The 19,944-nt window shown below is 44.2% G+C and overlaps 1 protein-coding gene across 1 annotated transcript in view; it reads right to left on the bottom strand.

Moving 5' to 3' along the window:
* Positions 1-2,866: 2,866 nt before the first annotated feature.
* SEMA4C (semaphorin 4C) overlaps positions 2,867-19,944 on the bottom strand; it is a 30,914-nt gene continuing 13,836 nt past the window's right edge. The window contains exons 2-15 of the mRNA XM_066593102.1: positions 14,281-14,410; positions 13,830-13,981; positions 13,674-13,736; positions 13,489-13,587; positions 10,929-11,025; positions 10,704-10,820; positions 9,594-9,745; positions 8,963-9,138; positions 7,499-7,643; positions 6,823-7,036; positions 6,602-6,717; positions 5,494-5,651; positions 5,284-5,351; positions 2,867-5,193 (exon numbers count right to left, since the gene is read on the bottom strand). Coding sequence (XP_066449199.1) covers positions 4,349-5,193; positions 5,284-5,351; positions 5,494-5,651; positions 6,602-6,717; positions 6,823-7,036; positions 7,499-7,643; positions 8,963-9,138; positions 9,594-9,745; positions 10,704-10,820; positions 10,929-11,025; positions 13,489-13,587; positions 13,674-13,736; positions 13,830-13,981; positions 14,281-14,374 — 2,496 coding nt within the window. The 5' untranslated portion in view covers positions 14,375-14,410 and the 3' untranslated portion in view covers positions 2,867-4,348. The remainder of the gene's footprint in view (positions 5,194-5,283; positions 5,352-5,493; positions 5,652-6,601; positions 6,718-6,822; positions 7,037-7,498; positions 7,644-8,962; positions 9,139-9,593; positions 9,746-10,703; positions 10,821-10,928; positions 11,026-13,488; positions 13,588-13,673; positions 13,737-13,829; positions 13,982-14,280; positions 14,411-19,944) is intronic.

The following is a 19,944-nucleotide window of genomic DNA, read 5'->3' on the forward strand; positions in this document are numbered from 1 at the left end:
CTAAGGGCTTATTCAGACGACCATATATCAGACGGGTTTTCACGCCCGGCTGTTATACAGTGTCCCTCTCTGCAGGGGGAGGAAGCTGGAAGAGCCGGAAGCAGTGCATTGAGCTCCTGTCCCCTTTACGCCCCTCGGCACTATATGCAATGGGAGGGGACAGGGGCAGAGCCAAGTTCCGGGACTTAGCTCCACCCCCGTCCCCTCCCATTGCATATAGTGCTGAGGGGCAGGGAGGGGGCGGGAGCTCGCTGCACTGCTCCCGGAGTTTTGTTTCTGTTGTGGTTTACGTTGTACCTCTACCCATCCGGGCACCCGGAGCAAGGTGTATATATGTGGTGAGCTTGCATTTATAGAGCTGCATTTGTATATAACTGGTATGCTTATCTAATCTCCAGTCCTAACTATGCTCTCTGGCGTAGTTGGCCAGAAACGTACCACATTGCTTCCTCCATGTGCATCCTGACTCAACTCTATGCACACAAGTGCCTAGAGTTGAGTCTAAGCACTTGTGTGCACTAGAGTTGCGTCACTATTCTGTATTCCCAGATCCGTCCGGGAACTTGCGTTTTTATTTTTTTTGCGCGACATGTCTTTTCCACTGCTTATCTCCGACTGCACAGGAACAGATAGCAATATTCGACGGTCTGCTTCATTGAGATTTTCCGTTAGAGGAGTGGTAAGAGGTACGGACCAGCTCATTGTATTATGGAAGCACGTCTTTATGGGTATTGCTCTAGCTGGCACACTAACCTCTGAACAGCCAGAATTGTATCTGAACATTATAGCACAAGGGGTTTTTTTTTTTTTTTTTAAGGATCCACCTATTTACTATATTACTCCCCACTTACAGCTGTCTTAGGCATGGCATTGCAATCATACCCATTTATTGGCATATGGAACACTACATAGCAGCAAATGGATGGCATAGTGCCAAGCGTCAGGACTGCATTTCATGCTATGGTGCAAGTTGCCATAGAAACTCTTTACATTCTAGGTTCCTTCATTGAAACTCAATAAGTTATATTTGCAGAATAAAGCCCTGTGTATACTGCATCACTGAGTCATACAGAGGTATAATGGGGCACCTAGAGAACACAAATCCAGCTCAACTAGGCGCATGAAAAACCACCGACCACCTACACAAGATTTACTCACCTTCTTCCCGCTCAGATACAGAGGCTTGACTGCTTCATGCCAGTCTCTTCATCCTCCAGCAACGAGGTGTTGTATAGACATATATCCACTGCATCACTGGATGCCAGAATGCGGAGACCGGCGAGGAACTAGGCAAGACTACGTGGAATGGGGAGAAGATGTAAACTGCCCCACAGCAGTAAACCCACAGGACAGGTGATACGCATCTGATCGATGGGGGTTCAGCTGCTGGGACCCTCACCGATCACAGGAATGGTGGTTCTGAGTGTCCTAGAATGACTACAGCACATGCACACTACTGCTCCATTCATATCTATAGGACTGTCAGAGATACTCAAGTACAAGTGCTCAGTTATCTCCGAGAGTCTCGCAGAGAAGAAAGGAGAAGTAGGGTGCACAAGTGCCCATAACTCTAGTCATCCCAGGACCCTCCAGAACCCACCATTCTGATACCCCCAGCAGTCAGAACCCCCACTGAGCACATACTTCTTGCCCATTCTGTGAATAGATGAGTTATTTTTGTGGGACTGTAAAGGAGCAGATGATGCGGGATCTACAGCAACAAACCCTGAAGGCAGAGCAGTCAGTCTTAGTCTCTCTTTTAACCTCACAAGCGGTGCCCTTGCCTTTCTCCTTGATGGGCGGAGGAGCCATGTACAGGTTGCACCCCGGGTTCCAACCACCGGTGGCCGCACAAGCTAAAAGTAAAACAAAGGAAAGCAACAACCCCAGCGCCCACAAGAGTGGTGAGAGATTGAAAATATCAGACACTCCATATTGCCTTGAAGCGCATCGCATCCTCCTCTCATCACCTTGTTTGAAATAATGTTCTTATTGGTACAGCGGTTTTCCAAGCCTTTGATGTCCCTTTCTACATAAGTGGTTCACGTATTTGCTCACAGGGACTTCAGGTGTTGCAGCTGGCCTGGTTCTTCGGCTGAGCTGCTGACATCATGGTGAGTCCTCCCTAGTTTTATTTGTCACCTATATATGTATTTTTTCACTACTAGTCCAAAGTGCGGTCCTTTTTTTATTTTTTTCGCACAAGGAAAAAGTGCCTGGCTGCATTGAGCACAACTGAGGGTCCGGAGGAAAGGCACATATATTGAGGCCGAGAAGCCATTGCAGTACCTGTTGAAGTCGGTTTATACAGACATCAAAAAGCAAAAGTCCTATTTGCTTCACCCATTTGCGGGTAAAGCACACGTTGTCAAGCGAGTTACCAGGCCAGCTTTGTCGGCCCAATATCATGCTCGCCCACGTGAAGGTAGCCTGAGGGAAGAGAGGAGCCAGTTTCCCTTGCCACACAGAAGTCTGTTGCATCCAGCTAACTGTTGGAACAGGAATCACTTTCCAATTCTCTCTCATGGGGGACACCGATCTGTAGGACCAAACACTTAAAATCACTGCACTGCTCCAGGGAAAAAAAAAAAAAGGTCCTTTCCGCCACACCCGTCGTCTTTCTCCACTTTCTCTCTCCTTGGCACTCAAAGCTCACCCCTCCGTTCCCGCCGCCTCTTAAAGAAGGTACACTACTGTGAATACGTTTTCAAAGAAGCAAACAGGGTAGAAGAATATGCAAACTTTCCCCCTTACAGGACCACTTTTCTAATGTCTACATTGTAGGTTTCTGGAATGCTGGAGTATTTTTCCCTTATTGTGAGGTGAAAACTATAAAACCGTACAGGACAGAAATTAAAAAAACAACTTGTTTAAATTCCATTTTTATTTTCTCAATATAAAAATACTTATTTACAGGAAATAAATATATTTCAAAACGGACAAATAAATTACACAGTGAACTACAGAATGAGCAGGAAGAGGGAAAGCGAGCGCGTGAGAACAGAGGATCCTATTTACAGAAGAGGATGGAAAAAAGGATATTTTTAGCGTGCAGACCCCAAGGAGGTTTGGTTTAAAAAAAAAACAAAAAAAACAAATAAAAGTGAATAGAATATGTATATACAACACGACCCTCTCATCCCTCCCTGCGGCCACTTGCAGACACGTAACAATTAGAATAAAAAAACATTAATGGCATTGGGCAGTAGAGAAAGATAAATCCACGCAAGTCCTGGTCTTGTCTATGGATTCGTGAAATGTTTTCATGTATAAATCGCACAGCGGAATCATTTATGGGACATGGTACATGTCATGGCCAAAAAGGGTTTCTAGAAGGATTGTCCCCGCTTCCAGAGGAACTGGTGGAAGGAAAGAGAATAGAACTATTACAGCCTCACATTCGTTTTCATGCGTCTAAAAAAAAAAAAAAAGAAGTCATTTACACGAACACTCAGCAACCGGGCTGGGCTGCATCACAATTACGTGACAACCAGTCATTTTGCATGTGACCCACATGGGGAAAAGGGGGTTAAAAAGGCATGGTTTGGGCAGTTTTAAAAGGGGACCAAAAGATGTATCTGTAGACTGCCGCAGAATTCTAGTACAAATTGGATATGTCAACTTTTTTTTTTTTTTTGAGTTTTCCCATATACTCATATTCCTTACTTCAATACAACACAAAGCCAATCGCTCTCCTGTGGAACTGCAAGAGCCAGCCAAGTGATAACAAGTGGATGGCTCTTTGTACCAGTCCTTGTAGTCACACAACTGACTAGCTGTGGACAACTTTCTTCTATTCGCGCTACAAGGATTGGTGGCTGTACATATAGAGCGCTGTAAACTTGTAGTGTAAAAATGCTATAGAAAAAACAGTAGTGATTTTATTGCCATACACCAGTAAACCTGCAAGATCGGCAACTAAGTGGTTAACGATTGATCCCTGCACTGTGATTGGCAGAAAGAGTAAACAGGTTGCCGAGTCTTTCTCTCCGTTATTGCTCTTCTGGCCAAGGATTTCAGGACTTAAGAAGCGACTGGTTCCTCCATTACACTCCGGATCGGACATCACTCAAGAACGCATCGAATCTTACAAGAAAAGATTTACAAATACTGAAGTTATACAAGTCACAGAAGTAAGGGGAAAAGTGAGCAAGTACGCCAGGACAAGAAGGAGAACCACTTAGGTCTTCTCCTCACTTCTATACATCTGCAGTGGAGACAACACAGGGGAAGAGAGAAATTAAGTTTTGGCCACATCCTTCCCCCAAATCTCCAGTCCCTGAGGTAGTTCCAAATAAAAAGTAAGAAATAAAAACAGTGCAAACTGTGCATGTGGCAACCAGGATTGTCAGACAGACGATTCCTCTGGGTTGGAGTCCGGCAAAGCCTGCCTCTGCTTCAGTTTCCACCTCAGTTCTTCATTTAGGTCCCCAAGTGGTGGCCGTTCCTCATTTATTGCCCCACCTAGTGTAAGCCTTATATACCCATTGCTGCTAGAACCCCGAACACCTGAGAGCAGCATGTGGTTAGGTGAATGAAGAGGGGGTGAAGGTAGTGGTTGACCTGGGATGCCATTGCCAGAAGGAGAGGAAGAACCCGTGCTGTTCTGGCACAGCGCATGACCTGGAACAATCTTAAGCGATCCGTCAGAATAGTAGTAAGAGGAAGGATCCCATAGTTTCTCGTCTGAGTCTGCACTAGGCAGGCACTTTGTAATTTTGGGTTGTGACGGTAACTGGATGGGATACACCAGAGTATTCTCCAAGGACTTAGAACCTTTCTCCATCTCATCTTGCAGCTTTCTTCGGAGATAGATAACAGCCAGGAAAAGGGCCAAGCACACAGCTCCTAGAGCTATAACCATCATCCACACCAAACCCAAACCATCCATAGGAGCGGACGATTCCAGAGCCAAAGTTGGGGAAGCCACTACATTTAACTGGTAATGTTTGGAAGACAATTGGGCCCCTTGTTCAACCGAAAAGCAACTGTATGTCCCAGAATGGTGAACGTTAACTCCAAGGATAACCAACGCCTGAAGTGTGATATCGTAAAGCACAGAGTCATTATCATCCTGTCGCAAATCCTGGCCATTGAACTTCCATATGAGTTGGGCCAGGTTGGAGGTCGGCTCACAAGGGAGAATGATATTTGTACCAATGGCCACAGTGAGATTTCTTGATGAGGGTTTTGCTGAAAGGCAAAAAAAACAAAAAAAAAACCATGAGCAAATCATTCCACATTATGAACCACATACAACCACAGACTTAACATAAAACTTACATAATTTCATGAACTCTATTTCACATATGGATGTATCAAAGTTTTCGATATCTTGAAGCAGAACATCCCTACATAAAAAAATTAAAAAAAAGAAAATCTTAGCATGAAGTTACCTAAAGTGGGAATACTGCAAACTAGATCATCATTAGCCGTTCCCATCACTGACATAACAGTTTGACCATCATTCCCCAAATAGGAGTCGCTACTCACCCATCTTGTTCGTCAGACGCAACACAGCGGTTTTGGCTAAGATTCCAGGCACAGAAAGGATCCCGGGCTAGAATGCAATCGGCACAGGAGCGATATTTACTGCAGTCTGCCATGGAAAGTCGTACCAGCCCAGATGGAGAGCCAGCAAAGAGAGAAGACTGTAGAAGAAAAAAGAAAGGTCAGGCAAATGTATAGAAAGAAGAAAACTGTATATAAACAGGGCGATCATAGCCGTAAGAATCCTGATCCTGTCCGCTATACAGTAACAGCTTGGCTGGATGCATCAAATTAGTTTGACTTACATGGTCTTTGGTGGCAATGGGAATTACATGAGACGACTACTGCAAGACCACCCCTTAGTATCTAGTCCACCTTTGACCTCAACAGCTATAACTATATATTAAAAAGGGGCCATCCAAACAAAACCATTTATCCACATTACAGGTGACAAATGATGGATCGCTGAAGATCTGACCCCTGGGACCTCAAGAGTCCCCTGGGTGAATAGAGCAGCAGTGCACAGCTTCATTTACCTTGTATGGAGATAGCAGAGCACAGTGTTCGGCTATGTCTATCAGCCCATGAGAGTTAATGGAGCAGTTGAGTTGTCACGCATGCGCACTTAAGCAATTCTGTCCTGGAGCTGGAGGTATTATCTGCAGTTCTTCTCTGCCATCTGTCTGAATAGTCAGTTCTGGTCCCAATTTTTGGCTGTCCAAGATGATGGCTGCAATTTTCTATCTTGATAATGCAAGATGTGCACTGCTATGATTGGCCAGTGCTGATCATGTGAGCAGCACTGCCCAATTGGAGAGCAGATACAGCGCATTGGTGGTTTAAAACTACCAATGCACTGTGGTGATTAGGTAGTCTGAAGATTGCATGAGCCATCATGAATGGCTGAAAATGGGACCTGAACTGGCAGATTGGGCAAATGATATAGAAGAACAAGTGCAAGTAGTGCAAGTGCACCTTTCTCAGTTCCCAAGACAGAATTTTGTCCCAAAACTGGAGGGTCGCTTTACGTGGAGAACCTCAAAGAGCTGCCATACTGGAAGCTACATAACTAGCCTACTGAAAATTTAGGTGGCATAGAAAATGTTCTTACCTTCTGACTAGACAGGACCAAGCTGTTGACTGGATAAGGCTTATCAAACAGTTGAAGTTCCTCGATTAAATGGACAGTAGAACCCAAACGCACAGCTTTGTTCAGCCAGCCATTTCCTGCAGCAGTGAAGAAAATAGAAAATGAGGTCTTGCAGATCAACACCTTTCAGAATGACCACAACCACCGATTTATGTCAATGTTGGCAGTGGTAAAACACGGACCTGTTCCAATGAAGAGTACGTCATATAACTCCCCATTCAGCCCTGTGGTCCTGTGTACTGCAAGAGATGTAAAGTTGACTCCTTTCCTGACCAGCAGAGGGCGGCCTTGAACAGATTCCTCCATAAGAGGGTGTTTCTTGGCAAAGTTGAGTGTGTTATCGGGAAGGTCCATGGAGCTGTTCATTCCGTATTGACGGTGGTAATTTGTGATACACTGGAACAAAAAAAGGTTCAAATTTAGAAAATAGGAGAACATAAATAAGCTCTGGCTGTAATAACCAGATATATGCTAGTCTCAAATAAATCCATTACAGTCATCTGCCAACCTTTTGAAAGATGGAAATTTTTTTTTTTTTTTTTTTTTTTAGTAATTGGCATCATGAATGCCCTAATTATCAGCTATGATACCCAGCTAATAGCTGCCTAAAGGGAGCTTCAAATGTGGCTTCAAAAATCACAGGGTGGAATATATTATACAATGGTATTCCCAGACTGTTTTGTGCTTTAAGTTGAATTGTTAAGTCACCAGAAATAGTCCTTTGTGCATAAGCAATCTTTTCCTGGCTTTGTATCAAGGCCTAAGCAGCAGTTGCCTGTGCAGCCTCTATGTGCGGTTCACATAAGGATAGTGGATTGTATTACACACTTTGTATTACTTTTGCTGCTATAGACTTACAGATCCAGGTAGCGGACTGGGCACCGTGTCAGAGTAGCGACGCCATTTCTGGGCTTGCTCACTATATTCTTTGTAAGGTCCATCAAAAACATTCTGAATATCCTGAATGGCGTACTGGCAAACTGCTGAGACCGAGACGTCACCCCTGAAAGACAAGTGGACTGTTAGGGTCTTGTATGGATTTAATAAACAGCTTGTTGCTCTATCTTTGATCTGTTCTAGGCATGTGAATGTCCCACTTGGGACCCCCCTCTGGCCTGTCTGTGAATTACATGCTGTGCTATCGATTTGAATGGTTGCCATGTAATATATTTTACCTGGCACTATCATCAGATCTCTGGCCCAGTTTATGCTTATAAAGGAGGTTCTCTGCATGATACATCCTCTAACAACTACTATTAAAAGTAGCTGTCTGGGACTTTTACCATTGATGACCTATCCTCAAGATAGGGCAACAATAAGTTGATCGGCAGGAGTCTGTCACTTGGAATCCCCGTTGATCGCGATTTCCGCTGTCCACATTGTAGCAGCCCGGGTTGGTACTGCAGCTCCCATTGGAATTCATAAGACATGCCTGTAGTACCAACCCAGGCCGCTGCAACGTTGACAGCACTATCTGCCTCCAGTGCTGTCCACACTGACAGCTTACCGACAGGGACACCGAGGGGCAGACCTCCGCTGTTCAACTACTGATGAACTATCTTAAGGATCAGTCAGCAACAGTAAAAGCCCCAGACAACCCTTCTGACCACTTTTCGACATGCACTGTTCTTGTATGGCACACGTTGCATGTCTGCGTATGGAGCAGAGCGCAGTGTATACACACACACCGGATGTCCGCAATCTTTTGACAACTGACACCTGCCTGCGATCAGCATACTTGCCGATGGTAGCTGTTAAGACTTTGAATAAGACGGTCAATTCTGACCGGGGCATTTAAACGCCCCTTTTGGAGTTTGGGGTTCCAAATAGCCCATCCCACAGTGTGATCGGAAAGGCTGTTGGATTGTCGTTGCAGCCTGGGGCCTTCTGGGAACCCCAAGGCTGCCATCAATAATCATCTGCCTGTCATAAACCAGTATAATACAATAAAAACTATAGTATAAAACCTGAAAAAAGGATCAGGCATTTTGGATTTCAACATGCCTGGACTTTTGTTGCAAAGGGAGATAAGTTGCAATCACAGGTGTCCGACAATCGTTCACTAGTCCACCCATTGGAAACACAGTCAAGATAACCATTTATGGGGGGAGCCAAGAGGAATAGCTCGTTTGGTAAAAGGCTATACAAAATGTCTAATCACAGTGCATAAAGACCAGGAGAGCCGGTGAAACAACAAACAACTCTACAACACTTGTGGTAGAGGGTCTCCCTAAAGAACTGGATGGATAAAAACCCAACATCTAATTGTAGGTCGCCAAGTAAACAGATTAGGTATTTTTGTATTTACTGCATATTACTCACCAGCGTGCCTGGAAGACTGCATAGAACTGTGTAGACCTCCAGTTGTCCGTCCGCAGGGTAAAGACAGACTGCAACAGGTTAAAGTAAAGCTGAAGCTCTGGAAAGGAGCACACTAGCCGGGCCTTCAAGAAACTGGTCCACTTCCTCTGCAATGTACGAGCCCCTCCTAAGTCTCCCTGCAAGATCATTAGAATATGGTATGAGAAACAGGAGGCTACAAAGGAAGTCTAAGAAGCCAACAATCTTTATTGCCAATACCCCAAAGAGCAATTCTACACAGAAGGTATCAGCAGTCAGCATCCATGTATTACACAGCATTAAGGGCAGCTCGGGTCACTGCTAATGGATCTCCACATCCATTCACTCCTGTAAAGGGGAAGGGAAGTCATTGCCGCAGCATTTGGAAATTGGATGGAATTGGTCTTTAATAGCATTTTAATGCCAGAAGCTTTGCAATGACTTCATGGGGGTAGGACGGGGTTGGTTATAGTCACAAAGGGCATAAATGTTGCAGAAAGATTAAAAAAAAAAAGAAGAGATTACAGAATGTGCTAAAAAGACATGAGCAGCGCCTTTATATATAGCAATATTTTGCAAAAATGAGAAGAAATGTGCAGCAAATATCACCCACCTTACAGACACGGGCCACCCGGGACACCATCCGGTCATTATTGCAGTCGTATTCTAGGGCACGCTCCGTGAAGAAGAAATAGATCTTGTCATCATCACCCATCTCATTATCCATACTCTCCGGCACGTGAGCAGAGCTCACAAACTTGGCCTCTAGGAGTGGACAGAAGACGTACAATGAGGTTCTGTGTAGGAGCTAACTAGTTTTACCGAAGAGAATAGAGCTAGGAAAAAGCACACCCCTTATATGACTTGCCCATCATTAATGGGTACAGCACCAAAGTAAGGGCTTATCATTTTGTACAAAGAAATTTAAAGGGAAGGTATCACCGATGTACTTTCTGCTAAATGAAAGCAGACAGTCACACATTTCTAGTCTGCCTTTACTTTCTGATTTTTTTATTGTATTGGCCATACATGACTATGGGGCGGCCATCTAACCTAAGCTGCAGTCAACAGCATTTAGAGATATGCTTTACAGCAGCCTCATAGGCCACAGACACGATGGACAGAAGAGAACCTACTGACTTCTACGAGAGAGTGTTTTGGGTATGCTTTGCGAAGTCAGAGATCACTATACAAGGAAAAGTAGGAGGCGAGCTGTAATCATCACTTTGTGACTGGTAGATCCTGTGTTATCTATATAATAATATTATTTATTTGTATAGTGCCAACTTATTCTATATATACACACAGATACGGTCTTGCATTTTAATTATAATGAGACAACTGCCGAGGTTTCTCTACATAGCAGGAAGTGTCAGGCTCTTATTAGGATCTTCAAATAAATAAATAAAATATATAGTGTGTGACAGTAAAAATCGCCAAACAATCTTAAAATCTATGTTTAACATAAAAACTTGATTTACACAATAGGTCATTTTTGGACAAAACCTTCCCTTTAAAACTATGAACTTTCTTTATTTCCTTCTTTCTTAAAGGGAAATTTCATAGGTCTGGCAAAAACTGAGGTGCAGTCATAGAAGGAGAGGAAGGGAGGGGGGGGGGGGGGGGGAGGTATACCTTCCATAGGAATCTGCCTGATCAAAAGACACCGTCATGCAGAAGACTAAAATGGTTCTTGTGCTTATATAGACTAGTACTTTCTCACCGTTTAGCCATGTTAGCAGATATTCCGTCTTTATACTGTTATGTTGCCCCATACTGCGTTGAATCACCGGCTCTGTGCCCAAGAAGTTGAATAATGTAGCGGAGTACAACATCCCATCTGAAATGTAAAGAACAGACAGTTACTATATATACTAGATTACAAGCTTCCCCCGGACTACAGTCTACAATTTTCCTCAGTAAGGAAATTCAAAATCTTAGCACTCACCAACAACAAGCCCGGTGTGTCCCGTAGATGGATCATATGGACATTTTCCCTTCCCATCTTCTATGTTGACACTATCCAAAGTGAACGTTGACAGCTCCTGGGCAGGGGGAAAAGCATAGCTTGTCATGAAGCAGCCGGGCATTGAGCATACTTACACTCTAGATGGAAAGTGACAGTTATAAAGCAATACCACAAGATTGGCTGAAGGCCCCGAGTACGAGTTCATGACTGCATAGCCAACAAAGGGTTTTTCCAGGAAAGTTATAGCATTACATACTAAGCAAAACCATAAAAGGGGTTCCTCAGACACAGTTACAAGCCAAGCAGTGTCTTTTTCCCGCTAAGGAGGGGGTAACAGATACGGAAGACAACTAGCTGGAGGAAACTACACAGGTCTGTGTAGATGTGCCTGCCCCAAATAGCCACCCTATCGGACATTGGCCCATTGGAGTATTTAATAGAGAAGGAATATCTTTGAAGAGCATCCTCTATGTAGTCCTCTTTCAAGAGGTCGTAGACATTCGATAACTGTTGGTGAACACTCGCTTGGCCCGCAAGAATTCCTTCTGACCTCCTCATACACATTTGATTTGGCACAAAGCTCATAAGTTCTACACTGGGGGAAGAAATTAAGATAAGTCGCTGTTAGACACTTCTAGCAGAGGTTTATCTCCCTTGAGAATCTCAACCTACCCAATCCTTGTCCATCCCTCCAATCTGCCGAACGAATGTCAACAGAACGTTTAATATACATTAGATGGTTGGCTGGTCCCACAGAAGTTGTCCAGTTCAGCCAAGTAGACTAATGTGCATGGCCACCTTAACTCATGGGTATTGCTAGTACAATCAGGGCCGTTATTTCTCATTGTGTATAGACACCAAGCCAAAAACTAGGCTTGTTCAACAATGTAGGATGTAACAATTCAACAATGTTATTATATACAATGGCCTTTTATGCTTAAAGGTAGGGGGATGCATCAAAAGAAAATGGCATTATTTAAGTCAGGTTTTTATTTCAAGCACATCCTTGTTATACTGTCACCAAAGCAGGCACAATAAAATGACATATACAGCTTTCTGCAGTGCACTTGTAGACTGAGGCATGATGGCAGAGGGTGGCGGGTTTAATGACCGGTTTAGTGCACTGCTTGAGACCCACATAAGGCAGGATAATAAAGGTCTTTTTGCATGAGGGGGGGGGGGGGGGGTAAGCATACAAATGTTCCTGATGTATGCACAATGTAAATATGCCCAGGGACTTGACAAATGATAAAACATTAACAGCATATGTTGTGCAAACACAAAAATGCATCTTTTATCGGTATGCCGCTATTGTAGGGGCGTAACTATAGGGGATGCGGTTGCAACTGGACCCAGGAGCCTTAGGGAGCCCATAAGGCCTCTCTTCTCCATATAGGGAGCCCAATACTATGAATAAACCATTATAGTTGGGGGCCCTGTTATAGGTTTCACATTGGGGCCCAGAAGCTTCAACCTATGCACTTAACTAATATGGGGCCCATGGGTCATGGAGTCTTTGGGCTGAATGGCCAAGCTCCTCGTACCATTGTTGACTTGCCTCCCAATTCCATTGAATATCCAGCCAGTAGGGCAAGTCTCTTTGTAATTTACAGTTGTGATGGGTTGGGTGTCTCTTTGTCAGTACAGGCTGAACTAGTATCTGACATCTATACGGTGACTGCACTACTTGGGTATACTAGAGCTGAGCGGCTATATCTAAACCCACCATGTTATACATGTGCTGTCACTGATATAATTGTGTGTGTGTCTGGGTTGGGGCAATTCTACGTTTTTCTATGGGCCCCATGACCTTCGTGTAAACCCCTGCCGCCGACAATAATGTCAACTGATACCCCGTTACAGGCTACAATCAGGCCTTAAAGCTGTGACCTTCTATAGCCAGTGATTGGCTGCAGCAGTCACGTGTCTCGTCAGCAGCAACCAACCAGGAAGTACAGAGGGGCTGTGAAGCAATTTTAGGTAGCAAGAAATTCCCTTTAAGACAATACACAGCTTAGGCTCTGTATGTATCCCTCCGGTCCTGATAGCTCTCTTTTAGGGCAGCTTAACGCGAGCGTAATTCGCTGCGTTCCACCTGCATGTGACAGTTGCGTACTTGTTGTGGGCTGCCGATTGCCATGAATTATCTCGGTGTGCGTAATACACCCCAAGATAGAACATGGTGCGATCTTTATTGAGCTCGTATTTCGCACAGTGTGCATGAGATCGGCAACATGGGAGCCTATGGCAGATCAGTACAGCGTATTCTGTGCCCGAAACCCGCACACAGAATATGAAGGAGCCTTTAGACTTGCATCCGATTCATGAAACTAAAGTTACATACATGAGCGTTTGCATATAATTGCATGCTAGTACAGAAGTCTTTTTTATGTCCCAATATTTGGAATGTTTTGGGGAGGTTTACTGCATTAAGGTATCATGTTCTTCATAGGACATTAGAAATCCTATTTATCCCATCCAACACAAAGACATTCCTTGTCGAGTGCTGCTCAAGTACTACGGCAAATTCATTACTCACTATATAAGCACACTTGGGCTGGAAGGCGTAGGTCCCGCAAGTAAGGAGATGAGTCTCATTATATTTCTGAAGGATACGAATATAATTGAAACACTCCGTCTGCAAGAAAGAGTGACAAGAAAAGTAAGAGGGATGACGTTCACCTTAAAGGGACAGGTTTTCTTCCATTCTATCACAAACCTTACCTGATTGCTCTTTCCTTTATAGACACACTCCAGCTTCTTTTCACTGGGGGCTTCCCATACAATCTAATAGGAGAAAAAATGTAAAACCGTTAATAATCAAAATTGACCGTAAAAGGTTTCAAACATAAAAGTTGTGTAAATCTAAAAGAAACCTACCGGCGGTCTCAGGTCCTTGCCAATATTATCAAGGTCCAATGAAAATATGGCCTCCCGTGCGCCTACATACAGCGCACCCCTATTTTCATCAAGCGTCAACGTTAGGTAGTGGGAGATGCCACCACGCCAAGACCGGTGATTTTCAGAGAAGCCTAAAAACACGTAAAAGACAACAGTCAATGGCATATAAAAAAAATACAGTATTTTCCCTACACACTTCTCCCAGTCATGCTGTCTATGGGCCATGTGACTCGTCACTGGCTGCCATGTCACACGGGGGTATAAGGTATAATTACTCCATGACATCATCTCCCTAAGGAACATGAACTGCACAAAAACAGGTGACATCAGCCCGAGCCAGAGGAAGCTGTGTAACCCGCCTCGGCACGCTTCCCTTTGTCTACTAGCATGCTTCAGGAACATTAGGCGTGATGGTAATAGGTAATCTCACCTGAATACCGCACAGTTTTGCGTGGCATCTGATTCCATGCTTTTACTTCAACGCTTATTAAAAGGGCCAAAATACAAAACCACCGTGGAATCATCACCTCGTCCGGTCCTCCAACTTTGATTCTGGGAGTCTACAAAAGGCAGAGCAAGAAGAAACGGGCGTTAAAGGGCACTTGGGTCACATTATTGATTGCTCATAATAACGTGCAGAGTTCAGCCAAGGTTCAGCCATGTTATAAAGAGTCTATACATTGCTTTAAGTCCCTCCAGAACTCCTCCTTAAATCTAGAAAATCCAAAGTTAAGTCACCTCCTGGATGGCCCACCGCAATCTATTTTCCAGACAGCTGGATCCATCCAGTCAAAAGCAGTAGCGGGGAAAAAAAAAAAACTCGGATTCTCATCGGCTTTAGTGTTCAAGGCAGATACTTTACAGATCAGGCAAATTTATAAAAAAGGTTCCGATTAATCCAGTCATTCCCCCTCCATTATTCAGCCCTTTCATACGCTAGGCCCCTTTTTCTTGAAGGGATTAGTAGAGATTACGTTGGCCATATACATGGTAAAAACTAAGCAGAGTCCGGATAGTTCATTGTAACCTAGACCAATAGGTTGCTCCCCCAAATCAAGCACTGCCATTTCTGGAAAGCACTTTTCTCTAGATCTCCATTAGATATAACATCTGTTATGAAGACTAAGTAAAGGGGTAGAAAACAAGACTCAGTGGATCCTGTCGATTGCAATGTGCATGGGAGAGAGCATCTCTTCCCATGTCAGTGGTCTGGGACTACATAGGGCCAGGCGTGTTGGGTTCTAATATTCCAGACTCTTTGCTCCCTAGAAATAAGCGGAGGTAGAGGTAGCTGGCACCGAGTCATCTCTCAAAATGACCACCTATAGGAGCTGTGCCTGCAGTACCAAACCAGGCCATAGTAATGTTAACAGCGCTATCTACTTCCAGCACTGCCTGCATTGACAACGCACTCTGCAAACAGTTGATGGTCAGGGATCCCGAGTTGCGGACCCCCAGCAATCAGAGTAGCATAGTAAGACTTGTGTCCATCCAGTTCAGCCCATTTTCCTATGATGTTGATCCAAAGGAAGGCAAAAACCCCATTTAAGTACAAGCCAATATTCTTCAGTTTAGGGGAAAAAAATTTATTTCCGACTCAAAGTCTGGCAATCAGAATAATCCCTGGATCACCGACCCTTTTGAAGTAATTAGTGACTATAACATGTAACATTGTTGCACTCAATTTTTTACCTATTCTGGGGAGAGCTAATCAATAGTAAAATTCCTAGACAACCCCTTTAAGTGCATAGAGTACACCCCATACATAATCTTGACTACATATATTTCACACTCACTGAATGATTTTAAAAATAAAAAATTCCAGGTTTAAAGAAAACTATCCATTTCTTTTGCGGATCGCCTCTTTGTGGTTGTATCTGGTACTGCAGCTCATCTCTATTCAAGGGAATGTTGCTGAACAGCAATACCAGAAACAAACCCTTAGAGCGACCGTCTGGTTTCAGGACCAATTTCTATCCTGAGACTAGAGGGGGAAGGGAGGTTATATTACCTGCAGTTCTGTTTTCAGGAATCCAAGGTGGCCGACACAGTCTTCAGACTACCTAATCCCCACAGTGCATTGCTAGTGTTAGACTACTAGTGCACTATTCCTGCTGTCTGATTGACTAGAAGGACTCATGTGATCAGCACTGGCCAGGGATCAGGGCACAGTGTGCTGAAAACAGGGCCCAGAGCGGCTACAGGTAACACTCTCTCCACCTCCAGTCCTGGGAAAGGATTTTGTCACGAAACCAGAGGGGTGCTTTAAGGGAAATGTATCACCTAGGTTTTTTTTTCCCACAAAGTAAAACTAAGTAGTGAAAAATGTTCCATTTTTTATAAATCAGTATTTAATTTCTGAGATATATATAAAAAAAGTGACTATCCATTGTCTGCACATAACAGATAGGCTTTACAGCAGCCTGGTGGGCCATTGACACAATAGACAGGGACTGACCCATTGACTTATGAGAGAGTGTTGTGAACGTGCTCCCTGATCAATTCAAAAGTTATTGTGGAAGAAGTGAGCTGCGACCACCACTTACTGTGACTGTTAACTTTACATAGTCATTAAGGCCCATTTAGACAACGATTATCGCTCAAAATTCCCTCAAAAGCCGTCTTTTGAGCGATAATCATTGTGTCTAGCTGCACTGACATCGTGCAGTTTTCGCTAACCCGTCGCTCATCGTTGTCTTTCAGCGTGCTGTAAGACATCGATGAGCCTTATCAGGGATTCACAGCGGGATACAGCTGATACTATTGTTTTAGCTGTATCCTGCTCCCTGATGACAGGCTGGGTATGAAGAACAGAGCAGTCCCACTCTGTTCTCCATACCCCGCACGGAGTGCTTGGCTGTATAACAGCCGGGCGCTCAGTGCAGAAAACAGCTGGATGCAGAAGACAAGCAGAGATACTCCGCTTGTCTTCTGCATCCTCCGCGCCGAGCGCTCGGCTGTATAACAGCTGGGTGCTCTGAGCGGAGAACAGCTGGATGCAGAAGACAAGCGAGGACAGCAGGTGTCAGACTATTAGACTTCAGAATTTTAGGCCTTGCCAAATCACTAAAATAAGTCTTAAAAATATATTTAATATAAGCTTGATTTAAACAATTGGTCATTTTAATTTGAAACACTCCCTTCAAGGCCAGTATTACACCTATGAAGTGGAACAGCTAGGAAGGCAAGTGTAGTGTTATAAATCCTTGGACTAAGGCCTCTGACACTTGTCATGTGCCCAGACAGAGAAGCTTAGGTGCCAGTTGCATCGGACACTTGTGTGTGCTGTCCGATACACGGACTGCCCGCACATTGACTTGTATCTGCAGGTCTCGATGGTTGTCTGTGATATGGAGCGAAATAGGACGCATAATAATTTTTTTTTTCATGCCGATTATCAGTCTGTGTGAAATGGCAGTGTGTATAGCCTCATACGTTACAGTGGGTGCATGCGCGGTCCATTAATTACACGGACCGCACACAAACCCAAATACGCCAGAGGCCTAAGTATTTCAGCAACTAGAAGTTCATAAGTTTAGTTACAGGAGCTAACAGTCTCGCTTGAGGTCTATAGAAAAATATATACCTGGGGTTTTTGCTTTCTGAAACATAACAGGATTATCCACTTGACGGTTTTATCATTGCATTCTCCATACAACTTAACACACACAAATATAAAAAAAGTGCACACTTGAAAGATATGTTAAAAAATAAAAAGTGCCAGCAAAAAAAAAAATAAATAAATAATAGAGCACAGAGTGCAAATGAGACCTAAAGACGGTCTCTATAAAAGGGAACCATGGCACCAGAAAGGCTATGTTCACACTTGCATTAAGAACCTCCGTTCGGATCATCCGTCACAGATTCGACACAAAATGCGGGAAGAAAAAGCCCGGCACGAAAGACTTTCATCCAGTAAAATGCCGGAGATCAAACAAACACCATTTTAGTCAATGAGGTCCATTTGGCGCTATTCAGTTCCATCATAAGACGCATCCGTTTGCCAGGGGATTCCCCTCCCTTGCTCCCATAACAGAGCAGAAAAAAAATGGAACCCCTGAATGCAGAGACTTTCGTGGACAATACACCCTCTACAAACTCCTGCCGGTACGGGCACTACCTCGCTATAAACATTTGGATGCCAGTGCAAAAATTATACTTTGGGCTAAAACGAGAGATTTCTCCACGCCCCAAAAGTAGCCAAACTCTGAACTTGGTGGGAGTGAATGCAAGACCACAAGCTTGGCATGGATTGGAAAAGTGAATTAGTCACTGGAAAGCAGCTTAATCCACTTGGAAGGATCTGCACACGTAGACATTTTCCCCAGCGCACTTCTGTATACATAACATTAACATTCAGGTCATTACTACAATGGATTCCGCAGCGAAAAGAAGGAAAGGAGCTTACCATTTGAGATAAGTGGATTATGATGCCATGCTCACCCACCATACAGAACAACACACTGAATGTTACTAGTACCCACCCTTACGGTTTCTAATGAAGCACTTCTGGTGCACGGTATAGATTATTCCGTCACATAACTGCTAAATTACAAGCCAATTGGAGACACTAACCAGGCTTGGCAAATGTGAAAAAGGGCTATAAAGTTGCTGATGCAATTCTCTACAGTGGCAAGAAAGAGTTAATGGAATGACTCAATATACTGTACAAAAATCAAGGAAAATAGAGAAAAAAAAATATCACAGTGCTGTGCCAAAACTGTGGAGGAGGATGGAGCAGCAGAAGAAAGGGATGAGGGTGGGAGTTTAAACAGGATATACTTCCTGGGATCGGAGCAAGGAGGCTGCAGAAAGACACTTCCTCCTGTAAGAAACACAGCTTCCCCCTTCCGAATCTTCCCTTCCTTTGTTATGACCCAAACATACGATTAAAGGGGGCAGAGGGCGACACGAACAGGACCCACTCACAGGTGAAAAGGAAAGGCTTGGCCTTGCAGTCCCACACACCGGATGATTGAAGTTAGGTCAGTCAGAGGGGGATATGGCCATGTATAAGGGTAACCATAAGGCCGGCTTCACACGGGCGTATTTGCACGCACAAAACACAGTGGATAGAACCCATTGATTTAAGTAGGTTCATTCACATGTGCATATTTTTTCCTGCACCTTTTGGTCGCAATGAAAAAAAAAAAAAATGCAGCATGCTCCATTTTACTGTAAATGCACCGAGAGTCCGCATAGACGTCAAGTCCCGCATGGCACCGCGATGCGGAGATCAAATCGCGGCATGTTCTATCTTGTGCCTGCTCTCGCATCACAGCGCACATTGTTTGCAATGGCGACGGCAGCACAGCACATGCTAGGTGTATGCGATGCAAAGTCTCCCATTGACAACAATGGGAGAAACTCCGCAATTCTCTGCCGCGGCCGTCAGCCATGACAGAAGGTCCCTGTGTCAAATGAAAAACGCCTTGCATCCTTGAGGATTTCACATGGATGGCAGGGGTGATTGTGGGCAGTGATTCATGGACCGATATCGCTAATGTGAAGTTAGCCTAAAACACAATCATTCAGTTGAATTGGATTGAGTTGCAATACCGGGCACAGCCCCCAAACAAGCATGGCGCTGTTTCAGTTGGAGATAAAACAGACTCTTGAATTTCATAAAATTGTTGGTCCTGGAAGATCAGCGCACCATTTAATGGCTGGAAGTGTATCTATAGCCACAGGAAAAGGAGTTGTCCAGGGTTTACAGGTAGCCCTCATATACAGGGTGGCCACACTGTTAGGACGTATTTACAGGGGCGATTTACCCAGCGCGTTCAGTCAGATTCCATGATGGACAGAACGCGGAGGGGGCCAATATACTGAGCTAGAAGAATCACCAATTTTCTTCTATGGGGACATTAAAAAAATGCGTTTTTAAATGTAGGTTACTATGGGCCACCATGTATAATATCAATTCCTCACTGCTTGCAATGCCTCCAACCACAAGCTTGCTGTTGCTTACACTTAGCAATCTCCTGTTAGGGAAACGCAGCAAAGACGCAAATCTCTCCCTCTTGGCCTCCAGGCACCTTAGCAATGACAACAAGCCAGAAGCTCTGAATAGGATCTGACACTAAGCAGAGAC

This window comes from Eleutherodactylus coqui, chromosome 2 (genome assembly GCF_035609145.1).
Source record: "Eleutherodactylus coqui strain aEleCoq1 chromosome 2, aEleCoq1.hap1, whole genome shotgun sequence".
Lineage (NCBI taxonomy): Eukaryota > Metazoa > Chordata > Amphibia > Anura > Eleutherodactylidae > Eleutherodactylus > Eleutherodactylus coqui.